The 17,229-nt window shown below is 49.9% G+C and overlaps 1 protein-coding gene across 1 annotated transcript in view; it reads right to left on the bottom strand.

The window, feature by feature from the left end:
• The window catches only part of niban2a (niban apoptosis regulator 2a), a 24,703-nt gene extending 7,496 nt beyond the window's left edge, over window positions 1-17,207 (bottom strand). Inside the window, exons 1-8 of the mRNA XM_076029362.1 lie at window positions 17,075-17,207; window positions 13,434-13,564; window positions 11,576-11,704; window positions 11,369-11,474; window positions 10,355-10,522; window positions 3,375-3,490; window positions 292-396; window positions 30-192 (exon numbers count right to left, since the gene is read on the bottom strand). Coding sequence (XP_075885477.1) covers window positions 30-192; window positions 292-396; window positions 3,375-3,490; window positions 10,355-10,522; window positions 11,369-11,474; window positions 11,576-11,704; window positions 13,434-13,564; window positions 17,075-17,129 — 973 coding nt within the window. The 5' untranslated portion in view covers window positions 17,130-17,207. The remainder of the gene's footprint in view (window positions 1-29; window positions 193-291; window positions 397-3,374; window positions 3,491-10,354; window positions 10,523-11,368; window positions 11,475-11,575; window positions 11,705-13,433; window positions 13,565-17,074) is intronic.
• Between the last annotated feature and the right edge of the window lie 22 nt (window positions 17,208-17,229).

Genomic DNA, 17,229 nt, shown 5'->3' with positions numbered 1-17,229 from the left:
AGTGAGCCAGTTAAACTCTGTCCGCTCACCTCTGATCTTGCCGCTGACGTGTTCTTTAGACGTGACGATCTGGTCCATGTCGGTTCTCAGTCTGGCGTCCAGCTGAACCTTCTGGACCTGGGAGGCCTCCACCAGGGCGCTGAACTGGCTGCTGGTCTGAGAGAGCACCTGCCTGTACACTGCATCTGAAATCTGGCCAACGCAACAAACAAACAAAACATTTCATTATTTTAATCTGAGCCGTGTTCTCTGTGTGTGTCTGGGTGTGTGTGTGCAAAAACAGTAAGTTACCAGCATCCAGTTCCTCTGCCTCTGCTGCATTTTCCCCCTCAGACGAGGAGCGATAGCATCTCTGAGCTGCGGGTGCAGGGTTTCCATCACCAGGTTGGCCAAGATCTACACACACACACACACACACACACGCACACACACACACACACACGGTATTCAGCGTCACAAAACTCTTCAACTGTATAATTAATAATGTACTTCTGAAGTGGTAAACATGAGCTTTTATAAAGCAATAGACACACAGCAGCGATGACGCCCATGTTGTCTTCATGATGAAGAGCGACTTCCTTCAAAGGTGGAGCGAGCAAAGTGAATTCACCCTAACTTGTTATTTTATTGCGACAAACAGCTGTAATTAGTCTCTGCGTGCCGGCTTTTAAACAGCACTGTGGTGCCAGCAGGTGACCTTGTGCCATGACGAGAAGCCAGACAACTAAAAATACTGCCACAGTGCAGTGCCTTGCTTCCTCTGGGTGCCCTGGGGGGTGGTTGGGGGGGGGGGCGGTGATGGAGCAGCACAGCTGGAGGCAGGAAAGCTGCTTTCACTGCCCTCACGGCCGACGCACGCACCGCCTCACTACAGATTGGTCAACGTGTTCTCAGGTCGAATCAGTGGCCGTGACAAAAGCAGGAGAGTTTCCCCCTGGAAACACCTGAGTGACGAGTGAGACGACCTCTGACCTATTCAACTGCACTGGTGGTAGTAGCGTTAAAATAAGACGGCTTTGTTACCAATAGACATTGGAAATAATGTTTAAATTGTATTACAATCTTTGAATTGAACATATTTTACACATCAATACAGTGCAGGATGGATGGGTTTTTTTTTTGGTTTTTTTTTACAAATGAAATGGATAAATAAAGCTGACAAGAACGAGCCATCCTGATTCATAGCCTGCTGCTACGCAGCCAGTACGTAGTTGTTGTGAATGGGTTGCGCCATGGTATTGCCTGCAGCTACGTCGATGACGGTTTTGGACGCAAACTCCCGGGAAACAAACTCGAGTTTGGAAAATAAATGTACGTTGAAGACCAGTCAGAAAAACGGGACAAACCCCGCCCACATTCAACACGGGACGAACCGTGTCACTGGCAAATACGACTGGACAGTCGTGTATTTGAAGGGGCGGTTCGCAACTCTCTGCTAGCGAAAGTAACGCTAGCTAGCTACTAAATTACAGCAATATCAACCTAAACTGAATTCTGTCTACTTGAATCGATTTCAATAAGCAATCGTTGATCTTCATCAGTAACTGTAGGCCACTGTCTAGCACCGTCCACCCAGCTAGCCACGATGCTGCTTTCGCTGGCAGCCACCGACGCTTACGAGACGTAAACGCACCATTAATGGCGACCACAAGAAGGCGACAAACACAAAGCGCTCATCGTCTGTAGAAAATGGACCTGATGAGATTAGTGTGCACAAAACAGCATTACTGGCAGAGAGCAAAATAAGCCTTTTGACTATCACCTCTAATCCTGCCATGAAGGAGATATTCATTCATTCAGTCATTCATCATTGTGGCGTCACACAGTCATGTGACCTGCAGAGTGAGCGAGCGGAGGAAACGCACTCACCGACAGGAAGCGTGGAGACTCGTTTGAAAAACAGCGACTGCCGTCAAGAGCGAGAAGCTGCTGTGTGATCCTGAAAGAAGCCTTTCAGAGCCGAGACCCCAATAAACAGCTGGAGGGGGTGTGAGCGCCCGCCCGGCCGGGCGACGCCTCCTCACCGTGGACGTGCGTTCACCCCGTGGTTAATGGGCCTCTGTTGCTGCCAACTGTTTTCCTAAGTTTTATCGGCGGAGGTCTAGCGGCTCCGTCGTCCATCAGCGTGGCCCTCCAGGAGGCTGCGGTGCCCCACAACCAGAACATTGAGCTCCTGGGCCCCTGGAATCCAGGAAGTCCAGAACGGCAACCCATCCTGGCAAAGGCCTCCCAACAACCCAACATTTTCAAAAGTGTGTCTTTTGACGGTCGTGTGTGCTCCAGAAATGAAAGTGGAAGCGCACCAGGATTGCGACTTCCTGCCTCGCTGAGCCTGAGCTGGATGGAGGGATGGAGAGGTTGGATCTTCTGACAGACTTGCGTAAACGCTCTCAATGTGGGAGTGCATACAATGAACGCATTCAGGTGCCGTTGAAATGTGAGGCCGGCGTTTCCAAACGAACCATCGCAGTTACAATCGGCCATTGTCGAACCTGCCGTCAGTGGGAAAAGCAACAACCTTGACAGTGTGACGGCCGGGCCGACAGCTTGGTTAAGAGGGACGTCTGCTTCTCTTTGCTACGTCTTCGCATTTAGTACAGAAACATTAGAATATCAAGTAAAAGTTGTTTTATTTTGGCAATTTAACATAAAAGATGCAAGCAGTTCCTTGTTGTAACTTTGCTCATTAAGATTTTCAGCTTATTAAAACCACAAAGCCACAAACTCAGAAAATTATTATAAAATTTGAGGGGTTTTTTAAGCTGCAAAATCCAAAGAAATAAAAACTTGAAATATATTGATTTGCATATTATTCCTTTATATAATTATGTCACATTCACCTTTTATTTAATTGCAGAAATACAACAACCTGTTCAGGATATTCTAGTTTTCTGGGCAGTACCTGCAGTCTTCTTTCTGCCTGTATTTCTATCAAGGAAGAGAGCGAAGATGTTTGGAACCATGTTCAGCTTACAAGCTCATCTTCCGCGCTCTGCACAACAAAATGCTTTGAGGCGACAGTGTTTGAGAGTTAGTTAAGATGATTAAGCTCAGAAAGAAAAACACTTGCTGAAAATGTAACCTGGCGCTCGGCTTGACAGTAAACACAGCAGCCAAGCGCGGCACACTTTGTTCTTGCCAGCCTATGATGTAATAGACCTGCTCATTAAGTATGTCTGAAGCCCTCAAGTGTCTGATTGGCTGTTGAATTGTTTTTCACACATGGCTGAGGTGACTGGAATCCACCATGAGTTCTTTAGGTCACTTTGGCCACGCCTGCCCGCATTGTTCCTCAATAGAAGTAGAACTCGTTTATAAGTGAATGTATGTGGTGGAGTGCTGAGTCTGCAGAGAGGCTTGACGGAGGCTCTGACCTGCGGGGGGTTTCCACACATCATGTCCCAGGTCCCGTAGTGGCCCTGGTCCTGTCTGTACAGCCTGACAGCGTCGGTGAAGGCCGGCGTCTCAACGCTGTTGTCCTCTGACAGACCTGCAGGGGGCGAGAGGGGAAGCAGCAGCTGCTGGGTGACTGCAGGCCGACCGTGCGCGGTGTGGTAACAGTCACACTGGTAGCGGCTGAACTTTGCCGTTTGTGAGGAAATGCACAGCGGCTGTGTTGGTGTAACTCATCTAAAGTGAGCTGCAGGTGGTTTCAGCTCTCTGTGTTGGTTTGGCCACAGGATGGCGCCGGCGTTAATTCAAGAGGGCCCTGTGGTGACCACTTTGAAACGCAATAGATTCATTCAGCCGCTCTGCCTCCAACAATGAAGAACCTCAAGAATGAAGAAGCCCTCCTGGTTTTAGTCGACTCCTCTCACTCAACCTGCACAGACTTTTGTTGCTCTCTCCCCCTGCCTGCTTGATGATGTCAAGCAATGACATTGATTTCCTTTTTGGACATCATGACAATAGTAATGAGGAACTTGTCATTAGTCAAACAGCACATGACACAGTGTAAAAGCAACTTCAGAGAGTCACTGCAGACTGAATCCTCCTAAAGGAACGCTGTGGTGTCTTTGTTATTGATCATCATGTCAAATATCTACTTTTATTATTATCTATCTATTATCAAATAGCTACATCATCGCTAACAAGCCCTTGGAAAGGACAAGACGTGGAGATGAGATCCACATCAACCTTTAGAAAAGACCCCGTTTTCCCACTGACTGTCACCTCCCTGAAGAAGCTGCACTAGTGAACAACAAACAGTGAGATTGTGTCATTGTGTGTGTTTCACAAGCAACAATGGCAAAAACCAAGCTGAGAATCCTGCTGACGACTGGACTGATATTTACTGGCTGAGAGCAACAACGAGGCCAACGCTGGTTGGTCATCATGTCTGAGTGTGAGGAGGACAACACCCCCCCCCCACCACCACCACCTGCCCCTCCCCTCTGCCACCGCATCACACACGGCTGTGTCATCCCTCAAAACAGGAAGTAGGAGGCCGGACTTGATGTGGTGGCTGTGTTTAGCGGTGGACAATAGCAGCTCCACAGAGGATCCTGCTGCAGTGACACACACACACACACACACACACACACACACACACACACACAGATTATTTTTAGGAAGTCACTCTTCATGTGGCTGCAACCCAGACATGAAAATACACTGGCAGTGCAGGAGGCCTGGCTCTTTCCGGTGGGGGGGGGCAGGGGTTTGGGGGGGGGGGGGGGGGGGGTCTCTGCATAGAGAGTCACACATGCGTCACAAAACAGTGTCAACACACATGAGCCAAATTTGGCTGCACCCCCCTGAAATGACTGCGTGCAGCAGCAGACTGATGACCAGCGGCTGCACGCTGCTCAGCAGCAGCAGCTCCTTCTTTGTGACATCACAAGGCTCCCATGAGCAGAACTGTGTGTTTTAGGGATCAGTGGGTTTTCCTTGATTGTGCAAAGCCCTCTGAGATGCCTTTGGATGTGATTTAGTGCTTTGAAAATACAAGTTGATTGATTTTAACACAAGCCCTCTGCAAAGTGGAGCAGTCAGAGGACTTTTCTCAGTAATCAAACTGCTGTTTATTGGAAAGTTTCTAATGTGGCGTAGCAGCAAGGTATAAAAGATGAGCTGTTATTTTGTTCCATTGCCATTGCAAAGAAGGCGTGACGTGGACGTGCTGTCTGGCTTTGCAGGAGAGACCAGGAGGTGCAGCTGCTCCCAGAGGAGGTGTTGTTTCAAGCCCTTTAATCTGCGTATCGAACGCAAACTGAGCGCCCGTATTTGTTTCTCCACCGCCCCTGAATTTGTTTTGTCTCTGGCTGTCTGATTGAGACTGGCTAGACAAAGACAGGAAGTGAGCAAGACGCAAGGAGGAGATGTAGGAGGAGGAGGAGGTGGAGCAGGAGGAGGAGGAGAGCCTGGCAGGAAACTCCCAGGACTTGGTGTGTTTTGGCTTTCTGGAGAAACTCGACTGGCCCGGAGAGACCTGCTGGCTGTCTGGCTGAGACACGTTTGGGGATCAAATGCAGGGAGGAGAGTCTTGCAGTGCAGCTGCAGCAGCAGCAGCAACAGCAACAGCAGCAGCAGCAGCAGTAGCAGCAGTGTGTTCTCTGCCAGTTGATGTAAAGCTCAGTCTGACACACACACACACACACACACACACACACACACAGGCTGCTGTATTTAAAGGTGTAGTGAGTCTTAGTCCTGGGTCACAGCTTCTTCTTCTGAGGATTTCATTCACCAGCAAATTAAAGGTGCAAGCTGTGATTTCTATTTTACAGATATTCAAAAATATCCATTGAATATTTGTTCTTAACATTACTAAAGCAGCTGCAGTTTAAAAACCACTTTACTGTCGCATGAACATTTTCACCTCCTTTGCCTCAACAAAGCTGCTCAGAATCCTCATTCCTTCATTCATTTTCCATACCCGCTTAGTCCCGAGCTCAGGGTCACGGGGTCACTATCCCAGCTGTCTTAGGGCGAAGGCAGGGTGACACCCTGGACAAGTCGCCAGTTCATCGCAGGGCCACATAGAGACAAACAACCATTCACACTCACATGCACACCTACGGACAATTTAGAGTGTTCAATTGACCTCACATGCATGTTTTTGGACTGTGGGAGGAAGCCGGAGAACCCGGAGAGAACCCACGCAGACACAGGGAGAACATGCAAACTCCACACAGAAAGGTCCCAGGCCCGGAATCGAACCCACGACCTTCTTGCTTTGAGGCGGCAGCGCTAACCACTGCGCCACCGTGTCACGCTGCTCAGAATATTTGTTTTAATATAGTCTTAATATTCTGTGACTTTCTGTATGATATCAGAGGTCAAAATGGGTAAAAAAAAAAGTACAGTTCAAAGGCAGATTTTCAAAATAAAACAAGAGTCTTTCAGATATTTTGAATGAATTAAAAGCACCATAGTACAAAGAAAAGTATCTCACCCATGTCTTCTATGATCCAGGCACAGATTGCTGTGTGTGTGTGTGTGTGTGTGTGTGTGTGTGTGTAAAAGACACATGTGGCACCGTTTACCACGGTCCCTCTATTTGAGGAATTTGCCCTCTCTGCCTGTGTCACTGTGCTCTTTGGCGGTGGAGCAGCAGCAGCGGCGGCGGCAGCAGCAGCAGCGGCAGCAGCAGCAGCAGCGGCAGCGGCAGCGGCAGCGGCGGCAGCAGCAGCGGCAGCAGCAGCAGCAGCAGCAGCAGCAGCGGCAGCTCCAGGGAAGTCCCCGGCCTTCACATTAACAAAACAAAGTGTGCATGCTGGTGTAAAAACTGGTTCCCGTGTGTGAAAGGCAGCAGTGAGTGGCTGCTGGGTGTCCAGTGCAGAGACTCTGCTCAGACTCTTGGCTGCAGTACCACCGCAGGTCTCCACAGCTTCACAGCTGTTCTTCCTAGAGACCCGCATGAGTGAGATTTACACATATGGCTGCATGGAACCCAGTGGAACCCAGTGGAACCGCAGAATGAACACGCTCCTGCAGTCCTGACTGGCAAACCATTTGATGAGCGCCAACATGTGTTTCTGGTGGGGAACTGACAGAAGCTGCTGCTGATTCTCTTCCTCATCACAGTGTTGTTGTGGTTGTGTGGCGGTGGCAACATAAATGAACGCTGGAATGTTGACGGTTTGATTCACGCAGGGGCCGCATGAATTCAAAACCCTCCCACCACCACCACCACCACCACTGCTCCCTGCTGGGACACCAAGCACTGCAACCACGGCTGGAGTGGTAGCAGTGGTAGTGGTAGTAGTGGTAGTAGTAGCAATAGTAGAAGTGGTATTAGTAGTACTACTACTACTTATTTAAAGGCGTCTATTGACTGTGCAATATAGAAAAATCTGGATTTTAGTGACAAACACACAGGAAGGAGATAAAAGAGAGTGTTTGTGTTCCTGCAGAGGGTTTCAACACCTGACAGGAAGTCATGAAACTGATCAGCGGTGGTATGAGGAAGACGTCAGGCCAGGTCAGGACATGTGAGATCAGCATTCGTCAACGATCACTGTCACTTCCTGGGGACAATTCTCCTTTTCCAGTGTGAAGTCACGCGTGACCATCACTTTGGTTTCTGGTGGAGTTTCACTCTTGATTCTAGAGGCGCCTGTCTAGTCTGCACATCCCAAACCGCCAGATCTGCATCTGGTTCATCTCGGCCACGTCTCACTGCCCACTACTATTGCTGTTGGGTCGAAGGGTTGGACATCAAGTGTGGGAACACAAGCTGCCGCACTGGACTTTTCATGTCACTGTGCGATCAGCCTGCATCAGCGCCCGCTTGCCTAAATCTGCAGTTTATTCATGTCAGTGTGAGAATAAGCAACTGAAGAGGACGGCTGGCTTCAGGTTTAGTTTGGTACCAATCAATCCATTCTTTTCTTAGATTCAATTTCATGAAACAAATCTTTGAATAAGCTAAAAAAAAAAAAAACTGAACGTGAAAAATACTTTTTTATACAACTTGATGAACAACTGCAAAAATTAGTAAAATATTGGGATGCATTAAAAAAAATCAATCCTGGTGTCGTGTGCCGTCAGAAAGCAAAACTGTGCAAACAAAAGCAATCGAATCAATCGATCAATCGATTCAAGTCAATGAACCAATTGATCGACTGATCGTTCCGGCTCCAGTTGGCCTCCATTCATCTGTGACTGCGAGGAGCCATTCAATCACACCGAGCAGCACCTTTGAAACCATTTCACTGCCGTCCCAGCTAAAGTCTTCAACAGCGCCCCCTCCAGCAGCAGGACAAAACTCAGCAGCAATCGACACTGACGGCAGCCACGACCCACTGGGGACAGCAGGAGACTGTTTCACACCACTGGAATGTTCTGCTGCGCTGCCGAGCGTGCCTGAGCAGGTGAGGACAGAGAGAAAGAGAGAGAGAGAGAGGGGGGGGGGGTGGGGGGGGGAGAGAGGGAGAGAGGGAGAGAGGGAGAGAGATAGGGACAGAAGGAGAGAGAGAGAGAGAGAGAGAGAGAGAGAGAGAGAGAGAGGGGGAGAGCTGGATACACACAGAGCCTCACTATGTTCCAGTGTGGGACGGCAGGAGGGAGAGAAAGAAGAGAGAAAGACAGAAGACTTGCGCTCCAGTGCGTCCTGGTTCTGGTTCTGGTTCTGGGCTGAGACCATTTCCAAGAGTCTGTTCACACCAAGCCTGGCTGCAGATTCCTGAGGCTCTCCAGGTGTGGACGAGTTTGAAAGCGCCGCCCTGCTGGCCGGCTTCTGTACACGTGTAACTCATGAAGCCGACTCCTCACTGCGAGCCACAATTACTGAGGCGTGCTTGATGACGCCGCTTTAGCTTTCACATCAAGACAGGTGGAGGTGGTGCTAAAGGTAGCGTAGCACATGTAGTCATTTACTGACTGTTTCCATAAACCACCAAACATAAACTGTTCTTTTGTGTGTGTGTGTGTGTGTGTGTGTGTGTGTGTGTGTGTGGCCCTGTGACACAATGAAGCCAACAAGTTTGCACCTTTGCAACTGTGCAACTGTGCAGTGCAAAAAAGATGGAAAATGATCTGAATTAAAAGAAAAAAAAGGCAAAGATTTAAGAAACTGTAGTATAAGCATGTTGTGTATGTAACTGTAGCCTTTGGCCGCAGCACACACACTGGTTGACTGAGGTTGATCACCGATCAGGTCGGCATTACATTGCAGTGAAAGAATAGAAAGGAGAAAATAAAGATTTAGGTAGGAAAGCACAGGAAAGGCGTTGACGCATCGATTGTGGCTTTGAATTCAGCTTGGAATGAAAGCAACCTCATCCTGAGACCATTATCCCGAGTTCAGAGAAAGAACAAGAAAAACCATCAACACCTGTTGTTGCCAGCAGGGTCTGAACAAGCTGAGTCGTGTTGCTGTCAGTGAGCCGTTATCAGCCAGTCTGCAGTGTGGAACTGCAGAGCTTCACTCTCAGTTCCCAGGAACCACAACTGCCACACAAAGCACTGCACTGAACAGCAAGGGGCCTTTGAGAGACACCTGGTCCATGAGAACCCGTTGCTCTGCTCAGTGCGGCCGCAGATGGTGCAGCACCAGCTGAAATACATGAAGTTTGATCTGATTATTAATTCCTTCCATCTCAAGCACCACAGTGTTGTTGCTCAACCACCTCTCACCACATCATATCAATGAATACACCTGTCAATAGAAACCAGCACTCTGCTTTCAAGCTGAGACGCTCCAGTGAATCACTGCACGGCCGCCAGCTTGTCGGTCCGGGAGCGCATGTTGATCATTTGAAAGCTTTGCCTTGTAAAGGTTCCCATCATGCATTAATCAACAGACCTTCGCTGAAAGTATTACCGCGATTCCCTTTCAAGCCTTCGCCCTTTGCTCTGAGCAGCGTTTCATCAGGGTCACGATGTGAAATGTTAGAAAAGCAGTGAACTCGGAGACTCGGGCTGAATCAGTCACTGTCCTCGTGCGTTAGGCTGCAGTGAAGTCGCCGTCTCCAGGTTGAAAAGACGACTCTTTGCTCTTTCAGCACCGAGAGCGGCGCCAGGAAACAGCGGCCAGGGCCGCAATTTGGAAAGGGAGGCCTGGACCAGCCGGTAAATCCCATCCTCCCTCCATCCTCCCAGTGAGTGAGCGAGGCTCCGCCCACCGGTTCCAGTGACGCATGTTGTCTTTCCGCAACAACAACCTGCTGCGGCGGAAAACATGTGAGCTGCGGCCGAGGGCAGGACAGTCAGACGCTGCCAGCGCCACACATTCCTGCAGCGGCTCACAGCTGACAGCTCAGCCACATGGCACGCGCGCGCACACACACACACACACACACACACACACACACACACACACACACACACACACACACACACACACACACACACACACACACACACACACACACACACACTCCTGCGGTGGCAGAGGAAGAGCTCCTACCGTTGTTGCTGTGCCTGACGCAGTCCTGCAGCACGGCCAGCCACTTCTTCTGCTCCTTCTCCGTCATCACGCAGAAGTAGTGGTGGCGGCCGTACGGGTGCCAGAGGATGAGGGGGAACGCGGTGGCGCACTTGATGAAGGGGCCGCTGCCCATCTTGGCCTTCACACCTGCAGCCAATCACAGCGCTGGGTGAGTTGCTGGAGCAAACTGCACACCTTCCATCAACATCTCAGACTCCAGTGGAGCAGAGCAGATTGAAGGTCCTTCCACACCGCCAGCGAATGCTCGCTGAGCCAAAAAGCGGCTGCTTCTTTTTGTGCTTGTGTCGAATTTTTTGGCGAACGCTGGTCCAATTGTTCTAAAGTAGTGGCCAAATTTCAGTGGGTCAGATTTGAGCTCCTGGATGGTGGTGTTGAACTCACCCTCTCCTCTTCTGGTGGTGTAGGAGGCGGCGGTTCGTTTCACGCACGTAAAACAAAACTTCTCGGTCGCCACACGTTAAAAAAATCATAGCTTTCATTCTTTGGTTTAAATCTGTTCTGACAGCTCTCTAAATTATAGGCACATCCAAAAGAAAAGGAAAAAATCTCTCATAGCAACAGGAGCTTAAATAATGTGGTCAGAAAAATAAAAACTTCTTAACCAAACCTTGAGTGTCTCCCACCTGCGCCGCCGTGTTATCACCTGAGCTTGATCTAACCCCAAACTTTATTTACTTAGTGAATTTTATACGTATATTTACGTTGTGCTCGGTGTGTACAGAAAAAACTTGCTGGCAAAAAATTCGCATTTTTCGTGTCGCTTGGCCTTTTGGCCGGTGTGTAAGAACCTTAAGTGTTGATTGAAAATGAACGCGCAGAAAGTTGTTCTTCAGGTCTCATTGGTATTTTTGGAAGGGGTTTCAATGAGCAGTGGCAGTGAATGACTTCGCAAGCAAAATGTGGAACCAGGGGAAAAAAACAGCTGCAGGAACTCAGACTTGTTGAACCACGCTGTGTATTTGCACTTCCTACCTGGCAGGCTGGCGCCCATCAGCTCCACGTACTCCTCTAAGGAGGTCAGGACCTTGTAGCCAGCACAGTTGATGGTCCCTTTGGGGTGGAGGCCTCGCTCGTGAGCCTGAGATCACAGATCAGAGACGCTGACAAATCCGCTTCGACTTGCGAAGCCTCACAAAGCACCAAGTTCTGCCGGGCCGGGCCGGGTCGCGGCAGCCTCACCGTTTTGTTGTCATAGTAGCTGATAGTGTAGCTGTTTGGCACGGAGATGAAACGGTTCCTCCACTTGCGGTTATCCTCCAGGTACTGGAACAGGATCCCGGAGAAGATGGAGCGGCCCGCCAGGGGATCCTGCAGGACCACGCGGACAGCAGCAAGGAAAACATGTGGTGTCATCACCTGGTGAGTCAAGGGCAAGGCTGACATTCGACTCTGGCAAGCCTTCCATCTCTGATCTGTGGTGAGTGATGTGTGTGTTTACGAGGGTTTATGGCGAGCTGCAGGCAGCGTTTGGGGATTTGCGCTCTAAAATCCAGAGAAATACCGAAGCAGTTCAGTGAGGAAGAGAAGGAAGCAGCAGCCACTGAGGAACTCCAGGCAAGGCAGCTTTATTCATAGAGCACAGTTCATAAAATGCATCAAGAGAGGTGAATTAAAACACACTGCGCAGTATAATGATGAACAGTAATAAAGGAGAACAGAAATAACAATACGATATAAAATCTATAATACGCCAAATTAAAGCTCTCAGTCATCAGCATAAGCACAGAGTCTTTCAGCTGGAATTAGAATCACTCCCACGGACTTCACTGCTGTTGGCAACTTCTTCCATCAGTAGCAGCATCGCAGCTCAGTGCTGCTTCACTATGGTCTAAGCTGAACACACGATGACGCGTCCAGCCCGATGTGGTTCCACTGGATGGTGGCACAATGCCACATATTAACCACAGATCCAGTGAGCACTGCGTGAGTGTTTGCCGTGCTCTCTCCAGCTGGAGGGAAAACCAAACGGCCACAATAGAAATTCCAAACAGCGCCTCTGCTCAGGCGTGAAACGTGCTCCACTTCCTCCTCGCCGATTGAACGTGCAAACAAAAGTGGGAACCTTGGCTTCGCTCGGCAAACAAAGAGACGAGGAATACGAGACTGCCAGGGCTCAGGACCGGACCGCTGGAGGAGCTCCTGCACCAAACTGAGGCCTTCAGTCCCACCTCCAGGGCCACGTTCACACTGCACGTCTCCAGGAGGAAGTTCTGCTGGAATCTGTTTGTTCGCACTATAGAATTCATAAAATACGTAACGTAACGTGACGTAACCATTCATCTCAGTAACTGGAGCTAGCAAGCATTGTCAGAAAATGGGAATATTGATGAATAAGTGCAGTGACATCATTGATCACGTCTTGAAATAACAGAAATCTCTGCCGACCTCTTGAGCAGGGTCACCACCAGCGCTGCTGGCCAATCAGAAGCAGCGGGAGTTAAAGGTTAAACTCCCACTCACTAATTGCCACATACCAACGCATGGGAAATTTGTTCTCAGTATTTACCAACCCCCCCCCCCCCTCTCCTCCCCCATCCACCACCACCCCAGGCAGTAACTCTGGAATCATTTGGAGTCACACATCAATTCCACCACCACTGTGGATGTGTATGAGTTTTTCATTTGAAATGTGATTTGCGTGAGTGCAACATGAAGTTATTTATTGTCTCGTGTGGAGCTTTGCTCTGCTTCGTGTTTAGGTTGAAGAAAGACTGGACTCCATATAAACAGGTTCTCTGTTCTATCCGGAGGAAGATGTTTTCAATAAATATCAATGTTGAGACTTTATCCCAGTTTGACCTTTTGGCCCCACTGAGTGTTTGAGTTTGACTCGCTGCGCTAACTCAAGGCCAGTGAGCTGATAAGTGGAAGCGGTTTGCAAACCATCATTGTTTGTGAAGTTCATCATGGACCTGATCACTGTGATTTATAACCCTGTCCTTCTCTTGATTGCAGGTGATTTAATTTGAATCAATGCTGTTGATTTTCTTGGACACACACACACAGTGTACACACACATGGCAGCAGCAGTACTGGCCTTTCTGTGAAGCAGCTGCGACTGCGGCCGTCCTCCTCCTTCGATCTCGAAGCGGACGCTGTTGAAGAGGGCCACCGCGTACTGCCGCTCGTACACGTCGCCAAACCGCTTCATCACATCCCTGGTCCGAGCTTAGGGAAGGCAAACACACACACACACAGAGAGAGAGAGAGAGACGTGCATGAATTGAGGATGACAGTGAAGAAGGTGCAGTGGGCTGTGGAGGCTGTGCTGGCAGAGAAGCAGCTGATATTAAGGCTCTCAGTGATCTCAGTTCAGGTTCAGACTCGTCTTGGTGTGTATTGTAGAGAACTTCAAAGGCTCCGTGGTGGCTTTGGCTCAGCCCCGACATTGTTGAGCTCCAGCATGGAGGATTTGCAGAGAGAAAAGTAGGAGAGCAAGAAAGCAAGAACCAGGTCAGTCAACAAGCAAGATAACGAGTGAGTGAGTAAAAAAACCTGAGCCCATGTTGAGTGACAGCCAACGGATGATTTCAGTACTTTCAAGTGCTTTATTTTGAAACCATTGATGCAACTAGCTCCCAGTTTGATGCAGTAGTAGACGTATGGAGACAGTGTGCCAGTGATTGGCTGCCAGGGGTTTGGTTGGCTGTTGTTGCTTGTTTTTTTTCCTTGTCTTTTGGTCGTGGATCTCCAGGCAGCAGGAGAGCTGCTCCTCACCTATATCAAGAGGCTGGAGATCCTCACACAGCTGGAGCTCCTCACCAATCAAGAGGCTGGAGATCCTCACACAGCTGGAGCTCCTCACCAATCAAGAGGCTGGAGATCCTCACACAGCTGGAGCTCATCACCAATCAAGAGGCTGGAGATCCTCACACAGCTGGAGCTCCTCACCTATCAAGAGGCTGGAGATCCTCAGAGCACCAAGTGCTGGTTGCCAGCTTGTCGCTGTCACACTCAGCTGTGGACTCACTGGGACGTGGAAGGTGTTCTGACCTCAGTGGTTGGCTTCAGTCTGGACTCTTTCTCCAGCACGGCATCATCAACTGGACCTCCACAATCCCTGGCTCACCTCCACCATCCCTTCAATCAGACACAGCACGGAGCCTCCACAAGATCATCTTGGACCTCACTCACCCTGTACACTGTGCCTTCACCTCCTGCCCTCTGGGTGGCGCTATTGCACACCTGCCTTCCAAAACAGTTTTACCCCAACTGGAATCACCATCGTGCACTCTGAGAGGTGGAGCTCAGCTTTGAGTTGGTCCTAATGTCCTTCTGTCTCAATGTTGGAACCTGGAGCAGCTGACTGACAACAAACACAAGCAGCTTGGCTGTGAGCTTGTTAAAAGAACCAGAATCAGAACTCCCACTGCGAGCTTTGGAGCGGCGGAAGCTGGAGGACGAGCTGAGGAAGCGAGAGAGGCTGGGTCAGCAGCAGACGGTGTGTTTGTGGAAGGAAGGTGACAGGAGGCAGGAGGAGTCGCACTGCAGCGGGACAGCAGGAAGGAAAACACTGACAGGACGGAGGGAGGGAGCGAGGGAGGAGAGAGGACGAGAGGCAAAACAAGGACAAGCTCAGTGGAACACTGGGGGGGGTCATCATAGGCACAATACTCACTGCGTTTACATGACACTGGAGAAAACCAAATTATTGCCTTAGTCCGACTGTGACTGGACGACTCCAGTGCAGGTAAAGGCCGCGGCAGTGCGACTGTAATCAGACTGATTGCAGTTGAACTCTGACAGTGACCCAGACACTGCCAACCCACTTCAACTCATCCACCAAGGCAACAAGCAAACTGCATTTTGCTGACAAATGACCTTTTTAAAATCCAACCACTCGTACTCTGTTCAGTTCACTGCAAAAACAGGATCTTCCAGCGCTTTGGTCAAAAAGGTAAGTCGCTCCCAAGTTGTGATTGCGGCGCCAGAAATCAAACCACATCGAGGGTTCGGCCACATTTTCCCCAGCATGAACTCATTTGGTGCAACCACACGCTTGAAGGAAGAAAGACCACCCACAAGCTGCAGTGCCGGCATGTTGCACACAGCGCCGACCCCACAGAGGCCCCTCTGAGTGGGGACCTGATCCCAGCTGGACCTCAACTCAACCAGGACGTCTCCAACGTGTGTGTGTGTGTGTGTGTGTGTGTGTGTGTGTGTGTGTGTGTGTGTGTGTGTGTGTGTGTGTGTGTGTGTGTGTGTGTGTGTGTGTGTGTGTGTGTGTGTGTGTGTGTGTGTGTGTGTGTGTGTGTGTTCCTTGGGAGGGCAACATCTCCAAGGAATGTACTCCTCACACACAGTCATGGAGTTTCCTATGGGAGGTGAACCTAAAGCAAAACTCCCACTGGGAAGAAAATGCTGAGCCTGGTCTGTACTCTTCAATACACATGCACACAGTGCTTGAATGCGGGCGGTGGTGGAGACAATGGCTGAGCAGAAGGTGGATGTAATGGGTGTGTGAGCAGCAGCAGACAGTGGTTTCGCCCATGAGTCATGTGACGTGTCACTACCTGCGCTGCTCTCCCACCCCTCCCAGTCCTCCTCCTGCTCTCCCAGTCCTCCTCTGCTCTCCCACCCCTCCCAGTCAGTTTGAACTGGGGCGCCAGTGGATTGTGTGACGGGCTTCCTCGTCCGTCACACAATCCCTGGGTTGCAGCGATGCAGCGTGTTGGAAACATTTTTGTTTTAAAAGAACTCTTTCCGTAAACAGCCCCCCCCCCCCCCCCCCCGCCCCCCGGCCCTGCAGAGCGCCCAGACTGCAGCTCAGTGTGTTTACTCTGACTGCAGTCCAAACTGGGAAAAAAGGGGAAAAGTCTGCGTCTAAAAATATGACCATTCCTATTTTAAAGCACGTCGGCAGCATTTTTCTGTCTGTTTCTCTCTCTCTCTCTCGCTCTAACACTCACACACACACACAGAGTGAGTGAGAGAGAGAGAGAGGCAGAGCCACCATAGAAACCGGAGGCTCTCTAGACTCCTGGAGTGCAGTGGTTGGTTGCTTTCCAGATGTGGCCTTCCAGCTATAACGCAGCTACGACCTGAACTCCCTCCTGGTTGCTTTCATCTGTGTTCACGTTCTAATACCCAGAGAGCAGTTATGCATTCAGACGCCAGTGCAGCGACTGCTCGCCGATACGTCGTTGGAGGGGGGAGGAACTCCCAGGAGCTGCACAGTTGACAGACTGCAGCAATCTGAGAGCTAAATCGCCATGTGCCAGTCCCAAAGTTAAACAAACACGCTCCGCTTTAGGGAACCTACTCATTATGTCTGTAGAAAAGGAAGAAAAAAAGAGTGAGAGCAGCAGCAGCAGAGGGAGAGGACTGAGGGGAACTCAGCAGGGCAGCAGTGAGATCATGAAGGAGCCTCAGTGATTCAGAATAAACCTGCTGGCTTCTCTCCACTCCACTCTTTCCTCATTAAAATCGTCCCATTTCTGCTTTGTCTTCGTGTCTCCCTTGTCAGGAAGCGCAGGTGTGACAGCTTCACTTGCTGTGTGATTTACAGTGACAGCTGCTGGCGACACTGATTGCCTCCACAAATCAACCGAGCGACAAAGCCGACATACATAGTGAGTAAAATATGTAGATAAGACATAAATGCTGCGTCGCAGCGCATTTTACAGCGCTCTTTAAGTTTTTGAGTACAGTGCGCATTTTACGCTCCCCTCCTCTTACCTGTAATGCTCTCCCGCCTGCTTTCATCCAGGTGAGAGGAAACTACGTCCCCCATGGTGACACGAGCGCCCTACAGATGCAGTCCGGGAGCTTCCAGGTGAAAACACAACCAAACCAAACCAACAAAAATAGTTCTCTGCGCTCTTTCCTGGAAG

This window comes from Nelusetta ayraudi, unplaced genomic scaffold, assembly GCF_046127955.1.
Source record: "Nelusetta ayraudi isolate G7.1 ecotype Tasmania unplaced genomic scaffold, CSIRO-AGI_Nayr_v1 ptg000026l, whole genome shotgun sequence".
Taxonomy (NCBI): domain Eukaryota; kingdom Metazoa; phylum Chordata; class Actinopteri; order Tetraodontiformes; family Monacanthidae; genus Nelusetta; species Nelusetta ayraudi.
Note: the sequence above shows the minus strand (reverse complement) of the source record. Positions and strands in the feature narration are given on the sequence as shown.